At 42.3% G+C, this 22674-nt stretch overlaps 1 protein-coding gene across 1 annotated transcript; it reads right to left on the reverse strand.

Moving 5' to 3' along the window:
• Positions 1-4810: 4810 nt before the first annotated feature.
• On the reverse strand, positions 4811-22339 carry RGR (retinal G protein coupled receptor). The gene is made up of 7 exons (XM_072871004.1): positions 22261-22339; positions 19089-19245; positions 17305-17426; positions 8247-8400; positions 7523-7640; positions 5880-5993; positions 4811-4954 (listed from the first exon to the last, which is right to left on the reverse strand). Exons 1-7 carry the CDS (start codon positions 22337-22339, stop codon positions 4811-4813), a joined length of 888 nt encoding a protein of 295 aa, XP_072727105.1.
• Positions 22340-22674: the final 335 nt, after the last annotated feature.

Raw genomic sequence — 22674 nt, forward strand, 5'->3', positions numbered from 1 at the left:
TTATTGGATCCTTTTGTCTTTTAATGATACACAAGAGATTACCTTACATTAGCAAATTTCCAAACAACACCTAAAATAGATGTGTGAGCATGACTGTTCACCATTTAAAAATTCTTACTATTTTACATAATCTTAAGGCAACAGGTCCATCCTCCCTTTTTCTCTGCACAAAGTGGAATGCCTGTTTTCATAACAAAGCACTTTCTGAGTATTTACTGTGTTAGCCTGTGTAGGGTAGCTCATAGACCATTGATTGTAATCCTCCGATGAATAATCTCTAAGTGCGAATATGTATACAAAGCAGATGGTACCAAATATTTTTGCATTTTAACTCCAAAATGCAAACTCTCAATATTATAGGCTGAGGTGTGAGCCTTCACTTAGCCATCCTCACAGGTGAAACATGAACAGAAATGTAAAAGTGAGACATGACAGGAAGGATAAGTACTTGTCACTAACAGTTGGTGGCAAAACCAGCTCACTTCACTGTTTTACAGTAATGCAATTCAAAGTAGTATGATGGTAGACTGGGAACAGTGCAAATTCTTCCCCTGACCCTCTTCCTAAATCGGTTTGTAATGTCCTGATCAGATGTACAAGAAATGCTGGGAAAAATACATCAGAAAGTGTATGGAGCACATGAAATTTAAGTGAGACATGACAGGAAGGATAAGTACTTGTCGCTAACACATGCCGTCATCATAAGGATCTTACATTACTCTTTTAGTCTCTGTATCCCAACTTGTGGAACCAAACCAATCATTAGCACTTGGCTCCATATTTAGGAATCTGGCAATTCTTTTTTCCCTGTGGTGACAAAACCAACTCACTTCACTGTTTTACAGTAATGCAATTCAAAGTAGTATGATGAAAGACTGGGAACAATTGTCCAAACCCTCCCCAACAAAGGGCTGCAATAGCTAGCCTGAAGTAGCCTGAAGTGCCATCTAATTATTTTTAAAAGTGGGTAGGTTGTAGTCACTCTCATCTTTAGTGACAGGACAGGTATTAATCACTGATGTTCAGACTGGCTGTTCCGGCTTAAGCTGAGTTGCTGAAATGCATCCAAGGGTTACACATTTCTCCTTTTTTGTTCTTTTGGGGGTTTTTTTGGATGGTAGGTGGGATACTCTTTGTACGGCAGTGTTTTGCAGCCCCTGTATAACCCCCTGGGCTGTACTTTGGTAAGGGTAATATAAATCCTGTTTCTAGCCATCTGGGATTCTCCAGAGTGTGAAAACATGATGGGATTTTGCATGCTTCAGCATAACCTACTCGAGATATGGGACCTTGTTGTGACAGGCTTTATCAGGATGGTAGCAGATATTAATTGGCAAGATCTGGACACCCAGCAGTGCCAGAGGGCACTGGGCCAGCGCTGCTGTGGTGAAGGTTGACTGTGCTAAGGATAAACTGTGTAATTAACTGGAAGCATGTGTTGGGCTTCTTGATGCACTGCAGTTTGCTTTCAGACATTTTTCTGAAAGAAACACAGCACACTTCTTTGTGCTTGTCAGTGGTCATCAGCCAGTTCTTCTTAATGTGGTTAAATTAGTGGTGAGAACTAGTTATAGCTAGAAGAGGATTTTTGCCTTGGTGACCAGTCCTGGAAACTTTTATGTCGATTTCTGTCTCTTGTTTGTTTGTTTCGATTCTTTTTGCAGAGAGGGTGAGATTATCCATGATCCAATAAATGAGCCACGAGCAACCTCATTTCCTCCACTCTTTGGTAGGCAGTCAGCAGCCGAAGCATGATGAACCAGAACTGAGGAGGTGTTTAAGTCCACTCAGTTTGTTCAAATGCTTCATTTGCCTCTCTTCACTCAGTCAAGAGCCTTTGTATCTTCTTGTATGAAGGAGCCCCTAGGCTGGGACAGCTACGGGCCTGATTGGTTGAGAAGCATTCGTTTAAGGTATTTAGGGTGGAGATGAATGACAGGAGAAATGATTCAGGTTTTATGTACATCCTTAGGTTTGGAGGTGCAGAGTGAAACCAGATGGGAGCAACCGGAGCACAAAGCTACTCAGTGCAATACGCTGTGGCACAGGGAACCATCTGAAGTGAGGTCTCGCTCCAGAGAGCTATAGGAGGCCCCTCTTGGGTGGGACAGCCTGTTCTCATGTCACTGTAATGCACAGTACTGCCTCCACTGTGGTCTCCATTTATAGAACTACACTGGGCTATATGAACATGTCCCCTGTTCTTCAAAGCACGTCTGTAAATTTTGCACCATCCCTAGGTCTGAAAGATTTCAGTGACTTTGATCCTTTGCATTTCTTCAGTGTGGCTGTAGAGGACAGCTTTGGTTGCTGCTCAGGACAGAGGCCCTATTCCTCTTGAGGTCTGAATACCACTGAGCAACTTTATGCTCACTAAGTAATAATACTCAGCTTTACTCATCACTAGCTTTCAGTAATCAAATATGAAAAAGAATACACAAACCTAAACAGAGACACATTAAAATTTGTTGCTGTCCAACAGAATGAAGAAACAGCTCTGCTGCTCTCTGCTCCTGCGATAAAAGGCAGTAAGAGAAAGTAAAAAATCAAACTGAAAATGGACTAAGAGCCAAAGCCTGAGGCAAGTTCCTAATTGAGGTGTGTTCCCTTTAAGCCAAAGGGGACTCAGATCCTAACCAAATGTCTTAAGCTGTTATTTATTACGTTATTACAGTATTGTTATGTAAGCCATAATGTGTTTCAGTAGGCAAGCACGAAGAACACTCCTCAAACCACGAACTTCAGAAAATACACAGCTCAATTTAATTTTACTGTGTGTCCCATCGTTCTTGTGCTGTTGGAAGCAGCAAACCATCATTCCATCTTTACATCCCCTGAGCACCTGGTTCAATAAGGCTGTCTCTGGTCTCCTCACCAGCTACCTCTTCTGAGCCAGCACTCTCCTTCATTTCATCCCTGCCGTGTTCAAGCTTCTCTTTGTGTTTGATCATCCCTGTGGCCCTTTTCTAGCTTATCTATATCCTCTGTGGGTTGGAATGACCCAAACTATGCACCCTATTCAGTAAATCTGAGCACAGTGGCTTTCAAGTGGTGTGACCATGTGTCCTCTTTTGTTTCCTATTCCTTTTTTAGTGTTTTTTAGCGTTCTGCTGGGATTTGTCAGTATGACCCTGCTGACAAGTGAACTGATTATTTCAATACCTGCCCAGGTCTCTTTCCTGAGAAAGAGAGAATTACAGATTCAGAGCCTGTCACTGTAGATACATACTTAAAGGTAATCTTGTGCCCATACACATTATTTTGCACTTATCAGTGCAAACATTTTGTCATCTGCTGACTTAATATTATGTGTACCTAAGATGTAAATCTTAGCTGTCAACTTTAGATGTGATTATTCTGAATAATTTTGTCATGGCGTTATTCACTGCTCTGTCAGGTAGTTTGTGACTAGATTGAGCCTCACAAGTCCCAAAGCACACCTCCGAATGGGATCTTGCTGGTTAACTTGCAATCAAATGACATTTATTTCCTACCTCTAGCTGTGAGGGGAACATCCCTTCTACCCACTGATGGTTTAGCTTCCAGGATTGCACCATCTACTCTTTTGTAAGCCATACACAACCATTTTCCCTTCTAATATGTTGGAAAGCATCATAGGACAGATCAGCTTTTTCTTTGGTTAGCTTCAAAAGCTCTTTCACTGTCAATGCTTGGAAATGAACCATATGATCCCTGTAAGAATCAATTAGGTTTGGCTTTTTGTACGCACAATCTCTCATATTCTGTGTCACGCACATATTTTTTTGCAAATGGGTCATTCTGTGACACATCTTGTAGTAACAGGCAACATCAACTGACAGTTTTTCATTCTGTAGACAACATGAGCAACATGAGCAAATACAAATGTTTAAAATGGACATTCCTAATAGTTTAAAATATATATGAATTCTGTTAATTATAAAATGAGTGGCTTTTTAACTGCTCAGACTCTTTAGTCACAACCAGTTCAGTGATTGTTCTCACTCACATAGAACATAGGGGAATTTAATGGCAGATGTGAAGTTAATTTTTATTCTTATGACATTTTTAGAACAGAATCTGACCCATACCTCCCTTTAGTTTTTGCTCAGTGTTCGCTAAAAAGATGAATGTTTTTATGATGGACTGTGAGCTTGTTGATTGTCCTGGTAAGCAGCAGCTGCAAAATCTGATGCAGTTTAGAGTGTGTTAAAGCTGAATGTCACACACTAATTCATTTGAATAGGAGCCAAGCTAATATTCCTTATTGGGGTAAAATGCCCACTAAAATGTTTTTATGGAATTAGGATGGCAGATTCATCATGGAAATTTGGGAACTCCCATTTTGGGTGCATTGAAAATGTGTTGTTCAGATGAACAAGCTATTTATACAGACATGTGGTGTAATACTGGATACTCCTTTAATCTTTTAGTAATCCAGACATTACCATATGGACAAACTGCACAGATTGATTTGAGGAGGCCTCACTGGATGAACAAATACCCTGCTTCAGTTAATTTGCTGAGCTTTTATGTTAGTGTATCAGGAAAAAAAAATGCTTTCCAGCACATAGTTTATTTGCAGTGACATATATAATGAGACTGATGACAATCAACGTAGGTTTAAGGCAGCTTGTTTGACAAGCAGCTCGTGATGGTTTGGACAGTTATCTGGAGGGCTTTCTTTCAGTACTTCATTGCTTGTAGCCAATGCACGGCCTTTCCAATATGGAACCACCTTTGCACATACATGTCAGAGAATGCACACAGTTTCCTCTACTGTTTTGCTTTGTGATGTACCTGCATTAATTTAGCTTAATGCTGTAATGGGTTATTTAGTTTTGTTATCAACCTCTGCTTTCTCAATCTTCTGTCCTGTGAGGAACTGCCATATTCCTCCTCTGTAGTTTTCATTCCCCAGGGCATATACAAAGGCATCCACCGTTGGCACAGTCTTGGCAATAACGGCAGGAATCTGTCATGAGACACAATATTTATTAATAGGAAAATGCACCGAGGAGCCAATGGGGTGATTTCAGCCTAGGCTCAGTTTCCCTTTACCAAACAAATGCCTGTCTCCAATGGCAGTAGCTTGTTACCCCCCAGGGAGATGAGAGGTAAAAGCACTTTGGTCCCTTGGAGGCCCTTGCTCAGGAAATTATAGTCTCCAGGAGAAAGAATTTAGATCAGCATTGCCTGAAACTGGGATATTTCAGTTGAGAGTGAATACAAACATTTAGGAGGAGTGAAGGATGTGCCGTGGACACCTTTTGATGGATAAGTGGGCTGATACTGCTAACACATTTTATGTGGGATACTGAATACCTAAGAACAGTAATGCATTTGGTGACCTGAAAGTGGGCTGATTTTTGGGGACTGAATGAAAGTTGAAAGGTGTCATGTGATATTACGGAGTCCCAGAGGCAGTCCCAGAGCCAAGACTCATAGAAAAAGGGGAAAAAAGGAGGCAGCATAACCTTAAGAGTGATCAATTGCAGGTTCCCTGAGGAGAGAGAAGTATTAGAAAAATGAGTGAGACAGTCTCTTCAAAATCAAACCTTTTGAGCTGGTACTTGACTCTGGGGAGGACACAAAAAGCTCCTACAAACCATGAAGCAATGCAGGCTACAGACCTCTACCTGACTGCTGAAGAAAAAAACCCTGACTTCCTAAATTGTTGCTTGATCAAAGCAGTAATATAATGCCTGTTATATCAATGTGCTTAGGTGTTTTGCCTTAAAAGTGGTAGATTAACAGAATGCTTGGAGGAAATGACCTACTTGTTATATATGTTATAACAAGTAAAACCAATTGTGAGTAAATTGGCCTTGTTCCATAGGAACAGAGAGAGGAGAGTAAGGAGAATGTTGTTTGAATTCCCTCAGGTGGCATAGACGTACCATGCGGTATTTTGGTGAAATGAACATCACATTTTCAACTGCTGCGTAGAAGCATAAAAGGCAATAGGGACCCCAGCAAATGACCAGCGTCTTCAGTGGTAAACCAGTATTAAACTGAAAAACAAGAGCAATAAATTCCTTTGTGTTTCACAACCACACACTGCAACAAGCGGATGGGACAGACCCTGTGAGACTGTGGTTTGTGTTCAGCAGCAGGAGAGGATCAGCCAGCAGGATATGCTGTATCATTGCTGCTTTGCTGTCGATGTCGGAGGTGTGCGAGCACAGCTCCCTGTGTGTGGAGGGCTGCCTGTGCAGCAAGCCCCAAAGCCCTCTTCCGAGGGGCTGGGTGGGGAGTGGCAGTTGCTCCCGGGCAGAGGTGACAAAGCACCTTATGGTAGATCAGTTAAATCAGTGTGTGCTAGACATAGAAACCATGACCAGTAATTGCTGCTGAGGGGGGGAGCGCAATGTGTGAATTTAAAAACAGGTAAAAGGGAACGATATTTTGCTGACTTCTCAGAGGGTCTTGCAGACGAATAAACTGTGTGAAGCCACTGCTACGGCAGTGCAACAGAGGGATGCAGTGGCATCTGTGTCGTGGTAGTAGGATTCCTGTGTCCTTCATGCGAGGGCCTTATCCATGGTGTTCATGGCTAGCTGTTCCAAAGTATCTTATAAATATTAATAAATAGGGAAGTGATAATTTAATCCTTAAATTTCTGCATCGTAACTAGTCTGCACAGCTACAGAATATCGTAAGAAAGAAATCACATGCTATTGCATAAACTCACTGAAAAAAATGGTAATAGACTTATAATAATGAACACTGAGATTTGTTCAAGAAATATGTAGAGGGCACATGTATATATTCCAGACAGCTACAAACCAGTCTGCCTGTCTCTTTGCCAGTGTAACATCCCCCTTGAGAACTGACTGTCTTTACTGAGTGCAGGGGTCGGGCTGTGCCCGCCAGCCACGCGTAGTGCCCCAGACTGTATAGCCTGCACCTAAGGAAACAACTCATATAATCACCACATTACATTCCCATAAACCTGCCATGCCAGAGCAATTCCTTTGTTTCCAGCTCATAAAGATTTCTGAATTTCCTCAGCCAAGTGTAAACACAGCGTGTTTAGGAAGGCTCTTCTCCCCCCACGGGGTGCCTGCATGTTTCCTTGCAGTGCTGCAGTTCTGGCTGACTTCCTCAGCGATAAGCTAAGAGCCTGTAGCAAAGCAGGAAATAATGATCCTTCCTGAGCAAAGTTTCTTTGGATAAATATTGATATGCTATTAGCAAATATTCTGCATGCTGCGTGTTTGTTTTGTGACTAGAGTTGGACCAGTGTTGGTGGAGGGGAATCCTCAGGGTCACTAGTCCGACCCCTGCTTTGATGGGGAACTCTTTATAGCACTAGGTCGGGGCAGATGTGGCTGTCTGGTCAAATCTTGACATCTCTAAGGATGGGGTTTCCACGAACTTTCTGGGTGGCCCCATCCTGTGTTGTGCTACCCTCCTACTCAAGTAACACTGGGGAGTTAGCACAGAAGGAGCTGAGCCAAAGCCTCTATGAAAGAAATTGGCTATTGGAGGCAGCCTTATTTTGGCACGGCAGTTGCAGGAGCTGAGGGAGCTTTCTTACCTTATAGTGCCCACTTTTCTTGAACTTCTGGTGTATGGACTGATAGGCCGTCAGCATGATGAAGCCCGGGATCATGAAATTGAAAATGGACAGAGCAAAAAGGAATGTGGTATAGTTTCTGGAAAGGGTGGGGAGGGAAAAAAAGAGGTTGTTATTTCCTCTCTAGGGCATCTTTGTAAACTTGCTGTAAATATCCATTAACTTATATTTTTTAAATTGCCAAAATTAGTTTTGTCCACATGCTTTAGGGGCAGCATTTGCTGGAGGCTGGTGAAGTTGTGCCCTGATGTTGTGCACAGGATGGATCGTATTGCAGAAAATCACAACAAGTGTTAGGTTTCTAAACCCAAGCACCCCTACTCAGACATCAGTGCTGGACTGCATAAGAACAAAACCATTCTTAAAGAGTTTCAAGTCCTAAACCCAGAACAGATGCAGCATATAGATGACCAAGGAGTAAGGGAGTAGCAGAAACCTGAGCGTCAGCCTCTCCCACGGAGGAAGCTGAATTTAGCTGTTCCTACACGCTGCCGTGTGAGTCAAGGCAGCCACAGGTCATGCCTGCCTTGCCCCAGCTGCTGGAAAGGGAGATCTGCCCCAGCAACAATGATGGGGGACAGCTGTGGGTTTTGGTGCCCTGCTGTGGGTTTTGGTGTGCTGCCGAGGCCACCCCAGGGTCGGCAGCCTCCACCCGCCCCCCGTGGGAGCTGGCCCCAGCCCTCACCTGTCCCCTTTGCTGTAGTCCAGGGTGCAGCAGGTTCGGAGGGGTTCGTAGTCGTATTCCCCCCACCCCAGCAAGGGCATCACAGACCAAAAGGCAGCAAACAGCCACGCGAACACCATCATGGAGATGGCCGTACTCCACTGCAGCTTGCTCCCTGCAGGAAGAGAAAAGGGGGTCTCCATGCCCGGAATGAAACCACGGGGCAAAGCTGTTTGGCTCTGTGGGGCCAGAGCCAAGTAACCCGGCCCCTGGGCCTCGGGCAGAAACAAGCAGTTGTCTGTGTTTTGTAGCCTGCAGCTGGCCTGAGTCTGGAGGAATCAAGATTTGATTCCTTGCATAAGATTTGAGGGAAGCTTTTAGACTTTAGGAAACAGCAAGTTGTACTTCCCTTTTGTGTGCTTTACTTCGGCAAATGCTGTATTGCTGCTCAGCTTTGTACCACACTGGAGATACAGCTGCTGTTACAAACATTATATTCTTGTGTTTTGGAAACGTGATTAAAGACTCAGATGAGGCAGAGAGTAGAAGGCACAGCGTGATGCAATAAATAGTGTTGGAAGAACTAGAGCCCCGCTGAAGGGTGTGAGTCAGATCAGAAATGTGACTCTCTACACAGTCCCCAGCCCCTGCCTACTTCCTTCCTGCCCTGCCAGGAGTGCAGGGCACGTGTGGATATTACATAGACCCTGTTCTAAAAATGCTGCTCATCAATATATATGTTAATATATATATGTACACAACCTGACAACAGATCTTGACCTAAAAACACTGCTGGTCAAATTATTTTGCCCTTAAGATCATTGCTTAGCCTGGAACATGAAATGTGAAGCTCAGCATTAGTAATTTTTTTCTAATTTTATAATAAAAATGATCACTTGTGCTTATCTCATCCAGTTTATAAAATACGATAGGAATAGGTCAATGAATGAAATGAAAGATTGGAAACTTCAGAAAACACAGGAAGTATTTCTTCATGGAGAAGGCAGGCAGGTTTCCCTGCTGCTGTAGGACATTGTGTTAGCCTCGCTGCTTGCGTGTAAAAAGGCCTGGATAATTTTGTTATTGAAGCTAATCATGCCCATGCTGAATAGCCCATGACGCCAGCTGCACCAGCAAGGAGCACGGTGACTTTGCCCACTACTCCTCTCTAATCAAATCTCCCATTAGGGAGAAGTAATGATGTAATTTTCACTGAGGCTGGGAAGCAATCTTTTCGTCTGCCCTTAACAGCAGCATCATGACAGCAGGCCAGGAAGATTCAGGCCAATTCTGACCTTTCTCAGGAAGGCGAAGGATTGGAGGTGAGATGCATGAGGTGCACGAGGTGAAGCCCTGCCGTGGGATCAGATGTGGCTGACTTGTGGGTGGAGAGCATGTGGGGGCTGCACAGACTGGACATCACCATAAGGCAGCAGCCCGAGGAAGGACCACAAACTCTACAGTACCTATTTTGTGTGGTACTCTCCCTATTTATTTTAAAGAAGGATAATAAAGTAGGTGTGTTAGTGAAATTGCCCTTTTACAGGAATGCTGATTCTACCTCTGTCGTTTTTCTTATCTTCCAGAGGTTCTTCAGGGAAAAGAATTAGAGTTTGAATTGCATTAAAAATCAACTTGGAAAAATTGTTTGGTGCAGGTGTTCAAAAATTAGTTATGGGAAAAGACAGGTGTCCACATTGCAATTTAAATACCAAGAAAAAAAGTAAATAAAATCCTTTTTATTAAATACTCTATGTTTTAATATGGTAGTTACCAAAAAATCTATTGATTTTTTAGTCATTTAAAACATTATTTTTCACTAATTACTAATGAAGAATGATTAATAATGACTAATATCTGTCTTTTGTATGATTCCTCCATAGAAGATATATTTTGGCTGCAAAGGCTCAAATATTGCTTTGTAGTACTGACATAGTATGACTCGAGAATGACATAGATGAAAATAAAGGAATAGTTTCTGATTTAGGGGACTGGAAATATGCGTCAAACTTTTTAGTAACTTTTAATTATTCTTAACCTCCCACCCAAAGAAGCAATGTAGCCTAAGTTGTATCTTTCAGAACTGGATCCTGTTTAGATATATGCTCAAACAAGCATGTTAGAGTTGCTGCTCATCCAAGGTTTCCATTTCCATTTGTGTTCTACATAGCAGTTCTTGTAGCTTGGCTTTATACAACCATAACTTGAAATTCAATCAGGACAAAGCTTATTACACAAACTGTCAGGTTTGGTTTGTGTTTTACATATTCTAGCAACTTTTTAAAGCCATTATCAAAAGCAGCTGCACTGAAACCTGGATCTGAATTGTGTTCTTTTAAATGAAGCTCATGCCAAAAGTAGCTCTATTGCTTTGGGAATATGATTTTGTAAGTGGTAAGCCCTCCTGATATTCTGAAAAAACAAACTAAATGTTGGGGGGGTTTTTTGTTTCTCAGCAAGTCCTGTAAAATAGTTAATACCAATTATTTTTGTGGTATCTTGTGGCAGAAACTTTGCTCTCTTTCCACCCCATCCTTTCACTTCATGGACTACTGCAATACCTTGAAGGTCTCAAAATGCAATGGGCCGTGACTAAGGCACTCTAGTGTCACTGGGTCCTAGCCCCACACTGGCACCTTATGGATCTTTGCATGTAAAGAAAAGATCCTTGCATTGACAAAATTTGCCCTCAACTGCTGGGACAGTGTTGGTGGCATGCTGAAGGCAGCCCATGGGTGCCTGCACTGACAGAAGGCAGCTGATCCAGCTGCCTGCATGCGTTTAGTGGGGGGCATTGGTGGAAATCTCACCTTCCTTGCTGTCGCCTTGCACAAAAAAGCAGGGGAAGCTCTTGCTCCACTGGCTCCCACCACCTCCGGGGTCTTTCACGGTGCCCAGTCTCTTGGTGCCACATCTTTCCTCCGGCCCCATGTGCTACCAGCTGGGGTGCGTGCAGGCAACGAGAAAGTTGTGAGGCCTCCTGCTGAAATGGCTTTCAAATATTTTCTATCAAGAGTGGCTCTCATGAAGATTTCTATGTTTAATTTTTTAACAGGAAAAGTGCAGCCTATAGGACAGTCTAGGTGAAAACTCCCCATGCTTTTGGCTGGCAGTGTCCTGCCTCGGTTCCCCCTCTGCTGCAGCTGGGAAGGTCCATGTGCCTGGCAGGGCCATGGGAAGCACAGCGAGATGACGCTTCTCAATTTCCATTAGCTTTCTTTTTTTCCTTTATTTTCCTAATTTTTTGCTTTAACGTTTGCGCCTCTTCTATAAAAAACTGTAAGAAAAAGTTTATTTTAGTTACTTTTCCATGGGTGTTTCTTATTAGATGTAGAAGAAAAGGACCACGCAATAATGGAGTCTGGCACCAGGCATGTCTCAACAGCCTGCGTTGGGAAAGCTCATCTCTGGGGCTGAGTTCATATGTTCTCTCTCCTCACATTTAAGGAGTCCCATTTTGGACACTAGAAAAGGGGAGAATCAGAACTCACAAAATTGATTTTTTTCCTTCTGGATTTGGCCTTTTGCAAAATGAGAATAATGGTGAAATAGTCCTAGTGAAATCAGCTGCCTGTTGACCTTCCAGAAAACATCTAGTGACACATCAGAAGTAGCTAAAAATGTATGAATGTAAAATTAAACAAACTTGATATTATTTTTAGTTTTACCCAGAAAAAATCCTTTCAGTACAAGAACAGTGAAAGAACTGTGCTCCGTTCACATGGCAAAAATGTCCTCCTCTGAGAGGGCTGACAGCGAGAGAGCAAGCCAAGAGCAGTTCAGTTGTTTTTGTGCAGAGCAGGCCATTGCTTTACCTTAAATGCTTTTTTTGGCCTGATAAAATTGAATGTAATAGCCATGTAGGTCCTAATTCAATTAAATGTGTATCTATGGAGTTCAGCATATGCTTAAGGATATAATTCCTAATTAGGGCCCAGTGCTGGCAATTTGGTCCTATTAAATCTAATCACTCTTGTGCTCTGGCTTTCTCTCCTTGAAAAGCAAGAGAGAAGCTTCTCTTTTCCATACAGTGAAATATTAATACAGGGGATTTTAAATGGCTTCTGTAATTGCTTTGGAACAGAAAGAGGTCACTCTTATAAACAAAAACCCTCCATCATTTAAAGATTACTAAAATTGTGATGTCAAAAGCTTGAATTTTAGGAAGTGCTAGATAGAGCATAGAACAAAGCTTTTGATTGTGCTGGCCAGTTTTTAGTGACATAATCATAAACTATTTCTTCATCTTTAGTCTGTGGGGACATTTATGAATTTAGATGTTTTGAAGATTTATAAATTGGTCAAACATTTAGCTGATTTTCACAGAAAGAGCAAAAAGTACATCTCTGGCACAGTGGCTACCTTTCAACTAGATTTCAGGCTGGTGTTCAAAAGGAATTTCTCAAACAAAAGGTCAACAGGATTTTCTAGGACGGAGGGAAAAAAAGTCCCTTTTCCTCATTCTTGCAAATGGTTACATTATAATAGCTGATATATTCCAGAACAACATGGCTTGTACCAGACTTCATGGCATGCATCACTTAAAATTGGTAAAGCTTGTCAAAGACAAAAATATCTGAAGGTCTTATAAGGGAAAATATATATCAGTCATAAGTAAAATAGGTGTTGGTACCTACTTCATCTGCAGTGCGAAAAGCACCAGTCACTGGTGCTCACAAGTATTCATTTTTTGTAGGAATAAGAAAGCTGCACTGCGTAATAGCTTCTTTTGTGCATATCATTAGAAAAAGCTCTTTAAAATAACCTATTAAAGAGATTTTTTTACTCCATTAATTTTTTGCTGTGGTTCTCGATGATCATAAAGCTGTCTTGGCAATTACCTCCTGCTTCAGTGAAAATGCAAGATCTGTATAAACATTGGCATTTTGTCAGGGAAAACTGATGCAGGTGCAAGACTAGATGAAGGAAGCGTGGCAAGGTGGCTGCAGTAAGTGTGACAGGAGGTAAAGACATGCTCCTAGTTTGACAGAGCTGACAGCTGCAATTGGAGCAAGTGGTAGTTTGCTAATCTTTGAATACTGATGTAACAACCTAGATTTCCTTGAAGGTTAAGGATTAGATAAAACTCACTGCAATTCTACTTCTTGAAATTGAATGCTGCTGCGAAATCCCTGCTGATTTTGTTCGTCTTTTCTCTCGTAATATTGAGAAAAGTACTGACATAAATCACTTCAGATTTTCCATTTCCCCCTAATTCTTAAATGCAAGTGTAAAATCTTCTAGATTTTTTTTCTTTCCTTTTAAAACTGTAACTGTATGCCATGGTTATGAAAGGAAAAAACCTGACCAGGGTCCTTCCCCTCTCCATAACCTGCTGACAGCAGCGTGCTACCCTCTCACCAAAATGAACCGTGCATTAGATGGAAATGCCTTCAGCAAAGATGTCCCCGTGGTAGGTGGCTGCCTGCTCTCAGATGGCTGACCCCTGGGCTGTCCACCAGCTGCCCTCTGCCTGCCTGGCCCTAGCTCCAGTGAGACCTCCCAGGCTGCTGCTTCCTTCCTCCCTTGCTGTGTTAAGAACACAATTCGGGACGTTTTCCTCATTTGAATGGCCAGGGAGGGAGAACTAACAATGTCTACCTTGACATAAAATGTCATCTTCTGTCCTGAATGCTTGGCTATTGACAGACAGCTTCCTCAGAGTTTGCCCTTTCCTCCTCCACTGTTCGGCACTAACATAAAGCTGCTTCTGTTTTCTCCTTTTCCCCCTAATGATCAAATTTTGAAATACAACAATCTGTTTTCCCATCTTGCTAGTGACTGACATTCAAACCCTGCAGACTCCCCTGCCTTTTCTCCTCTTACTGTATACTTTTAGACTACAGATTTCTGTAGTTCTCTCCTCCTTGCTGTGAAAGTAGCATCTCGTAGGCCTCAAAGCCACATTAGGGGATGAAAAGAGAGTTGCCCAGCATGGTTGCCTGAGAAGAAGAAAGCAAGAGGAGGAAGAGTAAAATGTCTTGAAACTCTAGCTTCTCTGTCATGTGTGGTGGTCATACTATTTTCGTCCATATGCCAATCAATATCAACCTGTTTTCTGATGAGTGACATGTCTAGTTATCAGTACACTTTAAAGGCTAGCACTTTGTCACTGAGGGTTGTATTGACTTCCCAATTTTAAAAGTTGGTTAATTTTCAGGATGTTGGTGAACATATTTGTTTTATTAGCATCCAGAATGGCTGAAAAGTCCCATTTTTTCTCATCATCATAGTAATCTCTCACATTCTCATCAGCTCTTTCTTCCTCAGAACTATGGAGAGTGGAGAATCAAGCGTCAAGCTGAGGAATGCCACAACAAAGGTTTTCTCGGAAACTGTTAGGACATAACAAAAATATTGGGGATGAGTCTGGAAGGAGTATCAGTTCTGGGAAATGAAGATAAAAGGTTGATAGCTTTATTTTTTAGGCAAAGGTATTTTGTACTTTCTGTACAGGCATGCAACTCGCACCAGTGTCAACAGGAGTTTAATGTATGGATTGAGAACACAGTATCGCCTGTAGGCCTTGTATATCAGATCTATGAAATATGTCTTAATCTTCCTCGCAATCAGCATGTGAAGGATGAAATTGGAAGTGGCTGGGTTTACTGGAACAGCCACAGAGCATGAGCTTTTAAAACCTTCTGGGTTTTTGTTTTGTTGTTCAAAATGTTCAGTAATAGCAGCAATGTTTGGCCATCAGTAAGTAACAATTTGAGCAAAGTAAAGCAGCTTGTGCCCTTAGGGTCTCTCTGCCTGTGCTCTTAATGTAGTATGCTCTTGACTGGAGGAGTGCATGACATGAAAATATTAAAGTCAATGTTGCAGAGAGTAAAATGTCTTTCCAAATACATGCTTATTTTCATGCTGTCTCTCTTGTAGAATACAGATGCTACTCTTCTAGCTCCAAACACATTTCAGTGTCCAAAGGGTGCTGGTATGGATTTAGCTTACAGCCTGCATTATTTGTGGCCTTAGTCTGAATATGAAAAAAAACCCATTTCCTTGCCTGAGCTGAATTTTTGACAAAAGTTGCAGGACAAAAAGTTGGCAACCTTTCCACCCTCAACGGGATCATCAGATTGAACGTTTGCTGTGTGCTCTGGGTGTGTTCTACCACTTGCTGCTTTAATCATATGGAGGCCACGCCTGAAAGGCTGTGTATGCTAACAGTGGAGGGGATTGAAGCCCTGCAGCTCAGCAGTTTCTTCTCCAGCCAACTTTTACACTTTCGTTTAGAAAATATTTTGTGAAGTGGACTGAGCAACCTGTGCTCTAGCACAAGAAAAAGAGGGCTGCATTTGTCTATCCATCAATGTTGCCAACGGGACACAATTTTTTGGGGAATGGTGCAGTCACATGGGGTGCTCTGGACTCCTCACTTCTCTGGAAGGGCCTGGCTTTAGCAGGAAACACAAAAGCTGTACATCTGCATGGGAGGATCTCATCCATTTCTCCCAGGTGGCAGGGCTCCCACACAACTGCCAAAATGGCCAAATAGTGCCCATTAGGGCATTCCTAGCATTATGGAGTGCTAAGATGTCCTTTCAGAATAAGTTTGTATTTCATATCATGCCTCTTTCTGTTTTCCTAATGTGGGCCATGAGACTGTACACCCTGTGTTTGTCACTCAGTCCTTTCCTAATAACTTTTGAAAACATTGGCTACTTAGAAGCAAACTGGAGAGGGAGGTGGGGACTGACAGGTACTAAGTTGCTCCATTTACTGTGAAAGTTGGTGCCTGGGGAGAGGTGAGGCCCCGTGAAAGCACCCATAGAGCAGTCAGCACAAGTCTATCTTATTCGACAAAAGCAAAAATCATCCCTGTGCACCATGTTCACAAGAAAGCAAGTTTTGCCAGTTCCAATGCTCACAAGGCTGCTAGTTCGTTTTACAGCAGATGATAATGCCCCTTGCTGTGCTTCCCGACTCCTGTGCTAAGAGAATACAGTTATTCCCCTGTTCTCCCCATCTGCTCCAGTGGTGGCTGGAGCACAGCTGGAGTCTCAGCACAAATCCTAGCAGTCTCCGCAGATGCCAAATTCAACTCAGCACCTGAATTCAGCACAAATTTCCACTCATGTTACATGAATGCACAAATCCAGTACTGCCAAAGTTTGGGAGGTAGTTCTGTGACAAAAGACATAGCGTATCTGTCTCTATAAATCTATATATTTGGCAATCCTGTCAATCTCTATTTCTCACCTAAATCAAAAATATGCTTTCATAAGCCCCCCAAAAAAGGCAAATTTATTTTTCTGGGTTGATCTCCCTGTCTAAGGTTAGATTTCCATTAAATCCAGCTAAGGTGTCAGAGCTAGTTAAAAACTAAATTGCAAGAAAAACCAAAAAATGGCCTTCACTAAGAGAAGAAAAATAACATATTCCTCCTCTTATCAGTACTTAAAAATAGCTCTGCCACTTTTATTGAAACTTGCAGATAATTTGTGCCTTGATTGGGAAAATATGTACTGAATTCCAGTCTTCATAAGGGGGCCTGGAACGTAGCACAAACCCCACAAATGGCTCTTGCACTCCAAAGTGCCTGCGTGTTGCACAACGGGGCTGCTGAGCTCTGTCTGCCCGATCGTACCGCCGCAGAAGTGCTTTGCTGTGGGCTCTGTTCCAGCTGCTGTGCCTGCAGAGGCAGCTCTCTAGCTACACGAAATTTATCTGTAATTAGTAAACTCTGCATGGGCATGAAGGATCTATTTGGTACACAGCAGGGTGTTGGATGGAAGCCCAAGGTGCATAGACTTTTCTTCAATACGAAAAGTTGGATTTTGTTCGGGACACAATATTACTTATGGAGAAAGTGAAAGCATGGCAAGAGGGTCAGGAGTTGGATGTGATCTGGAAGAGGAAATATCTCCTGAAGGTGGTTGGTTAGTGCCCCCTGTATGGGAAGAGGTCTTTTGGAGAGATTGTTTATATTTTCTCTGTCTCTAGTGTGTAAGATAAATAAACTTACATATAAAATACGCAGATAAATATGTGCTTGCTTTGATTCTCTGAAATCTAAGCATGCTGCCTTATTGCAGGATCTGGGTAAGGTTGCTAGGTAAATTGTAGCCCTTACTTGTACAGTAGTGATGATACCGGTCCCAGGCAACCGCAGCGCTGGAGCTAATGCTGGCTAATGCTGTCAAGAAGCCCTGGAATCCATGGATTTGACAGCCGTCAGAGCCGTAGGGCCAGTATCTGTCAACAAACAAGGAATATGTTAAGAAAATGATAGAAAAAGGTGAAGACATGTTTGGAAATTGCATTAACAGAAAGGGTAAAATGATAGCCTGTGCATGTGCTTTCTAAGTCCGAGAAACACCGTGAAAGCTGTTACTGTGGTTGCCGTTAGGTATTTGCCAGCATTTACCTTGCTGTGGTGTCTGATACAGTACATCAGCTATTTTTACTTTTAATATGGAGAAGAAAATATAACCCTGCATTTATGTATTGGAAACTTGTTTTTTTAATTTGAAATCTACATTTCATCCAATTAACCATATCTTCAAAATTTGCACCCACTGGGAGCAGCCAGTTTGTCAACATGTGAAAGTAGCAAATGAGTAATAACCTTTTGGAAAGTCAGTGTTCACCATGCAACACAGTACAAAAGCTCACAACAAATAAAAATACTCCTGATAGCAAGACTGAGGCCTCCAAATGTCTTTGCAGACATAGAATGAAAAGAACCACGAGATGGTCTCATGTAGCAGACATTTGCTGATGTGTGCCTTCAATATCCTGGTCACCCACGGCAAGGAGCTATGGCTTTTTTTCTTTCTGTGTTCATCTAACCTGACTCATAAAGCTGGCTGTGAGGTGGAAATCTTCAGCAATCTCCTTTCTCATGTATTTACAGAACACCAGTATAATTCATTAGGAGACTACCCTGGAAGTCCTGTTCAATAGGAGATAAGCTGACTTCTTGGGAGGCTGGGAAACTTCTGTTCCCATTTAAAAGAAAAAGTCCTGCAATTGTTAAAACCAAGCTCATTTTGATGTATTGACCGTAGCTTCTCAGCTCCAGCTCAGTGAAGGCATCTTTATTGACTTCAATGAGACATAAGCGTCTGAAACAAGAGTGACCTATACAGGAGGTAAAATAGTGTTGAATAAGGCCTCACTGGATCTTATTATTGACTTGTTAATTTGCAAAAATGTTTTTATATCCATTAAGAGAGAATAAAATGGTCACATTCTGGCTGTTCTCTATTAAAGGTATTTCCAGGGTTTAAAAATATGCCACTTAGGTAGAATTATTCATCAGCTATTTTATAGGGTAGCGGGGTTTTTTTTTTAGTATGGTTTGCTTGTGATTTGTTTGTTGTGATTATTCACTGAAATGTTTGATATTGTTTCTGTCCTCTGATTAAATGATTGACATGTGAAAATGTGGAAAATCAAATGTGTCATAACTGATGTGAACTCCCTGCTAACAGATCTGCATTTTCATTTTCCACAAACTTCTCAAATAAGTGCTTTAAAGGAAAGGTTTATAAAAAAACAGAAAGACTTGCAGATAAATTTGGGGTCAGTCTAGAGGTTTAGTCAAATGAAAATGCAGTACTATTTTGATATTCAAGTAGCTTGTACTATAATCACTGGTAAAGCTGTCTGGTTAAATGTCTTCTATAAGCAGTCTCATAATCTGTCAGTGATTACATGCAGTAAAGTCTGCTTTTTTACTTGCCTGGTAGAATTATATAGAGTTTCATTTTGCTGTTTCAAACTGAGAGAATGAGAAGTTGGTTAAGTGGTATGCTAGAAAGAGAGTAATTTAATTAATTTGACCTCTTAGAACTTAAGCTGTTAATTTTCATGTGGTTCTTTTGAGCATCCTTTAGGAAAAAGAAGATATACCTTAGGAAGCTGGAAAAGGCAGCAATGAATGCATTGATGCAGATCCCGCAGTCGGCCAGTGCAATGCTGAGAACCAGCAGATTGCTGGGTGTTCGGAGTTCTTTGATTTTTCGGAAAGAAATAATTGTCAAGCCATTCAGACAGAAACCAAGCAGGGCTGAAATACAGAATTGTTTGGCATGATTCAACTGGAAATGGAAAATATCTACAATGATACTGCTGTTTAATTTAATGAGAGAAGTTTAATTACTGTGGAAACTTATGCACAGGGAATATATCTGTAGTGGTCACAGTCTGCATGCAAGATACAAAGACTTTAAGGAGAGAAGTTATAGGTGACAGCTGAAGCCAATGCTTCAAACTGCATCAGCGATATGGCCACTCATGTGGAGCAGAATGGTTTAATCTTATTTGTAATTCTGCCTTTTGTTTTAATAGAGAAACCTGATTGCTAGGCGCCATCCAGGGACATGTGGGTCAGAGCGAGGGAGATGCAGAGGAGGCAGTTTCAGAGGGGCTGACAGCCAGCACATGCTACTGGTGCACAGGTCTTCAGGCCTGTCTTTGGTAGAGAAACAGGTTGTGTTTAATATTAGTTGTAACATTCTTTAGTGTTTAAGCATAGAAATCCCTTAGCCGTGTTTCAGTCAGCCTGCCTCCCTTTGGGCTTCTGTCTAAGGTTAACCTAAGACAGTGCTTGAATCACACCAGCTCAATCTTATTACTGCCCTTCGTCAACAGACTATACATGGAAAGGAATAATCTAATTATAAAAAGCAGTCACTGATAGATTTTAAAAAATAAGTTAATGTTTGTCCTCAGAGAAGAGCATCCAGGCAACCCCAGCTATTCACCCAGGACAGAGCTGTGCCACCCTGAAACCCACTCTTCACTGGTTTAAACTCAAGCTTTGTCCTTTAATGTCCTTTTCAAGATGACCTGAATTATTTTAGCTCTGATGAGGCTCTGACTTAACATCCCGTCTCTAAGTCTCAGTTAGATGAGAAGCAGTACATCTTTTTCTTTGTGTTCTTCTTGGAAAGAGAAATGTAGTGCAGAAAAAAATCCATATTCCCTAATTCTGTAAAGTAGTGTAGTTACTTATGCTCATTGTCGTAATTCTGCAGTTACATAAGATGGATAATTTTGTCTAGTCAGAAATCCTGCTCCTACCTTAATTGCATTAATGGCTGATGGCATAACCATAGTAACAGCTGATGTGCGTCTTTCATTACACAATATAGAACAAAATATTTCCAGAAGACATATTTGGAGCCATTTGAGATCTGCCGTTCTTATTTCCTCCCTGCCAGCTTACCTCCCACCCACAGGGTAAAACTGCTGCCAACTCTCCCAAATGCAGTCAAGCCTTTAGGAGAGGTATGTTGTGACCGTATTTAGAGTAGAGCTGAAGAGTTATTACTATACCACCTTTTTTCTATCCTTCCCCTGTTTTTGGAACCTCCAGGCTTCACCCCACTGTGCTTTCTTGAAGGCCAGCATGAGTGTACAAATAGAGAACTTACTAAATTAAAAAAAAAATAGCTTTGAGTTTTCATTTTTAGAGCAGCAAATATGTCCAGTTAATAAAGCGAATGCAAGGTTTTCCTCTTCTCCAGCACTTTTTTGCAAACTGCACTTAGAAGCTGCAGCAAAAAAAGGTCGTCATTGCCTTTCTTGCAGAGTCTCTGAGAAACTGAATTACTCTTTAATTATTTAGTTTGATCTTCTAAGTCAGATGACAAAGACAAAGTATTATTGACAATCCGCTGGGCACATTCTGCGTAAAACCTTATAGAAAATACTTGTGTTTAGTAAAACATGTATGTGTTAGACCACATCTAGTTTCAAGTGAAGGTTACCATCAGGTACTTTGCTTGGACTTCAACAGCTGCAAGTCCCTGGCAGGCTGCAGCCCCTGGGCACAGGTGGGTGGGCGGGCAGGTGAGGGCTGGCGGGGCTGTGGTACCACGACCAGCCGTGCCCCAGCAGGACCCCGGCTGTTGGGCTCTGCCAGCACCCAACGGTGTCCCTGTCCTCCTGCCGCTTCTCACCCCTCAGTAACCAAGTACAAAGCCATGCCAGGACCTGCCAGGCCCTGCAGATGGCTTAATGGCTGTTAGCCAGGTTTAGCCCTGAAGTCTCTGTTTAGGCAGCAGCTCGCCCCGGGCCAGTAGTAGAAGCTTTTTCTTCTCTCTCTCTTCCAAGGAAGAGTTTCTGACACAGCTCTTCCAGCTTTCCTTTGCAGGCAGATACGATGCTGCCTTCCAGCTGAGCTTGCCTGCAAGGAGAGGGTGAGCATCCTCCTGTCTCCCACGCTCCATGTTCATGGAGCTGATGAGAATTTATCCCATTCTGACAGTGCTTACAGCTTCTCCTCCTCTGCTGTTGGGCCCCACGATCCCTGCATCCCCAGCTGAGCAGCGCTATGCAGGGATGGGGTCCCAGGCCCTGATTGGGATGTAGCTCGGAAGAGACGCCAGTGACTGACACTGAAATAATCCTAGCTACAAGCCTGTCCTTCGCTAGCTGCCAGGTAGGAACAAAATCAGTTTTGTTACAGTCTCTCAACAAAGTGGCACATGCCTTAAGAAAAGCCCACATTGGCTAAATTAAATTAATACGGTCTCCTACCTCAGATTTTGCTGCTTAACCCTGTGAGAGCTTTTGAATCTCATGCAAGTATGTTTCTGTTTGTTACTTTTTCCCCGCAGCCATTAATTGCAACACTACCAATGCAATCCGGATGTATGCTAACAGTTAACAGGCTATTTTGGACCTGTCATCTTTGATTATAAGATGGCTATCACAGCCCACAAAGCAAGCAGCCCAATTTATTGAGAGAACATCAGTCATTTCAACATCCCTCCCCCAAGGAAGATAAAATTGCCTTTAAAAGTCAACAACAAAATTCCCAAATTCTTCATAAGAAAGCTAAGTACTTCCCCGCCATAGGGCAGCTAGGTATACAGAGCAGATCTTCACTGCAAACAGCTTGCAGCTCACCCTGATTTACTCACCAGAAGTACTAGTGATGCAGCCACAGTAACCACGATAGGTCTGGGTCAGCGTACCACAAATGCTGCTGTTTGCTTCAATTTTCCTTTCCCCTCCCACCAGGAATAATAGGGGCAAAAATCTTATTGCTGCTGAGGTCTCGCACTGAGCTTACCTTCTACCAGCAGGGCAGTGCCGATGGCAAACACCTCTAATTCAGTGAAGCCTTCAGGGAGAGGGTACGCAGTGACCATACTTGCGATAAAAATGCCAACCGTTTTAACCTCTGCCCTCTGTTATAGCTGTAGGGCTGCCTTTCCTCTGGATCCCCCTTCTTCCACTAGCCCAAGGCTTCTTAAAGGAGCAGCTCACGTGCAGACACATGCTCATTATTATATAAAAGCTTTCAGGTTTTTACTCACACCACTACAATCCGCACAAGAATGTCATTAATGATGGGACTAGCATCAACCCGCACTCCCCCTTCCTCTGCAAATCGTATTTCAGACACCAGCAAAATGAAAGCATTCATTGCAATTACAACAAGTTCTTTGTAGAGACAAGATTAAGAACCCTGTCCAGTTAATTC

The sequence above is a fragment of the Ciconia boyciana genome, chromosome 8, assembly GCF_034638445.1.
Source record: "Ciconia boyciana chromosome 8, ASM3463844v1, whole genome shotgun sequence".
Taxonomy (NCBI): domain Eukaryota; kingdom Metazoa; phylum Chordata; class Aves; order Ciconiiformes; family Ciconiidae; genus Ciconia; species Ciconia boyciana.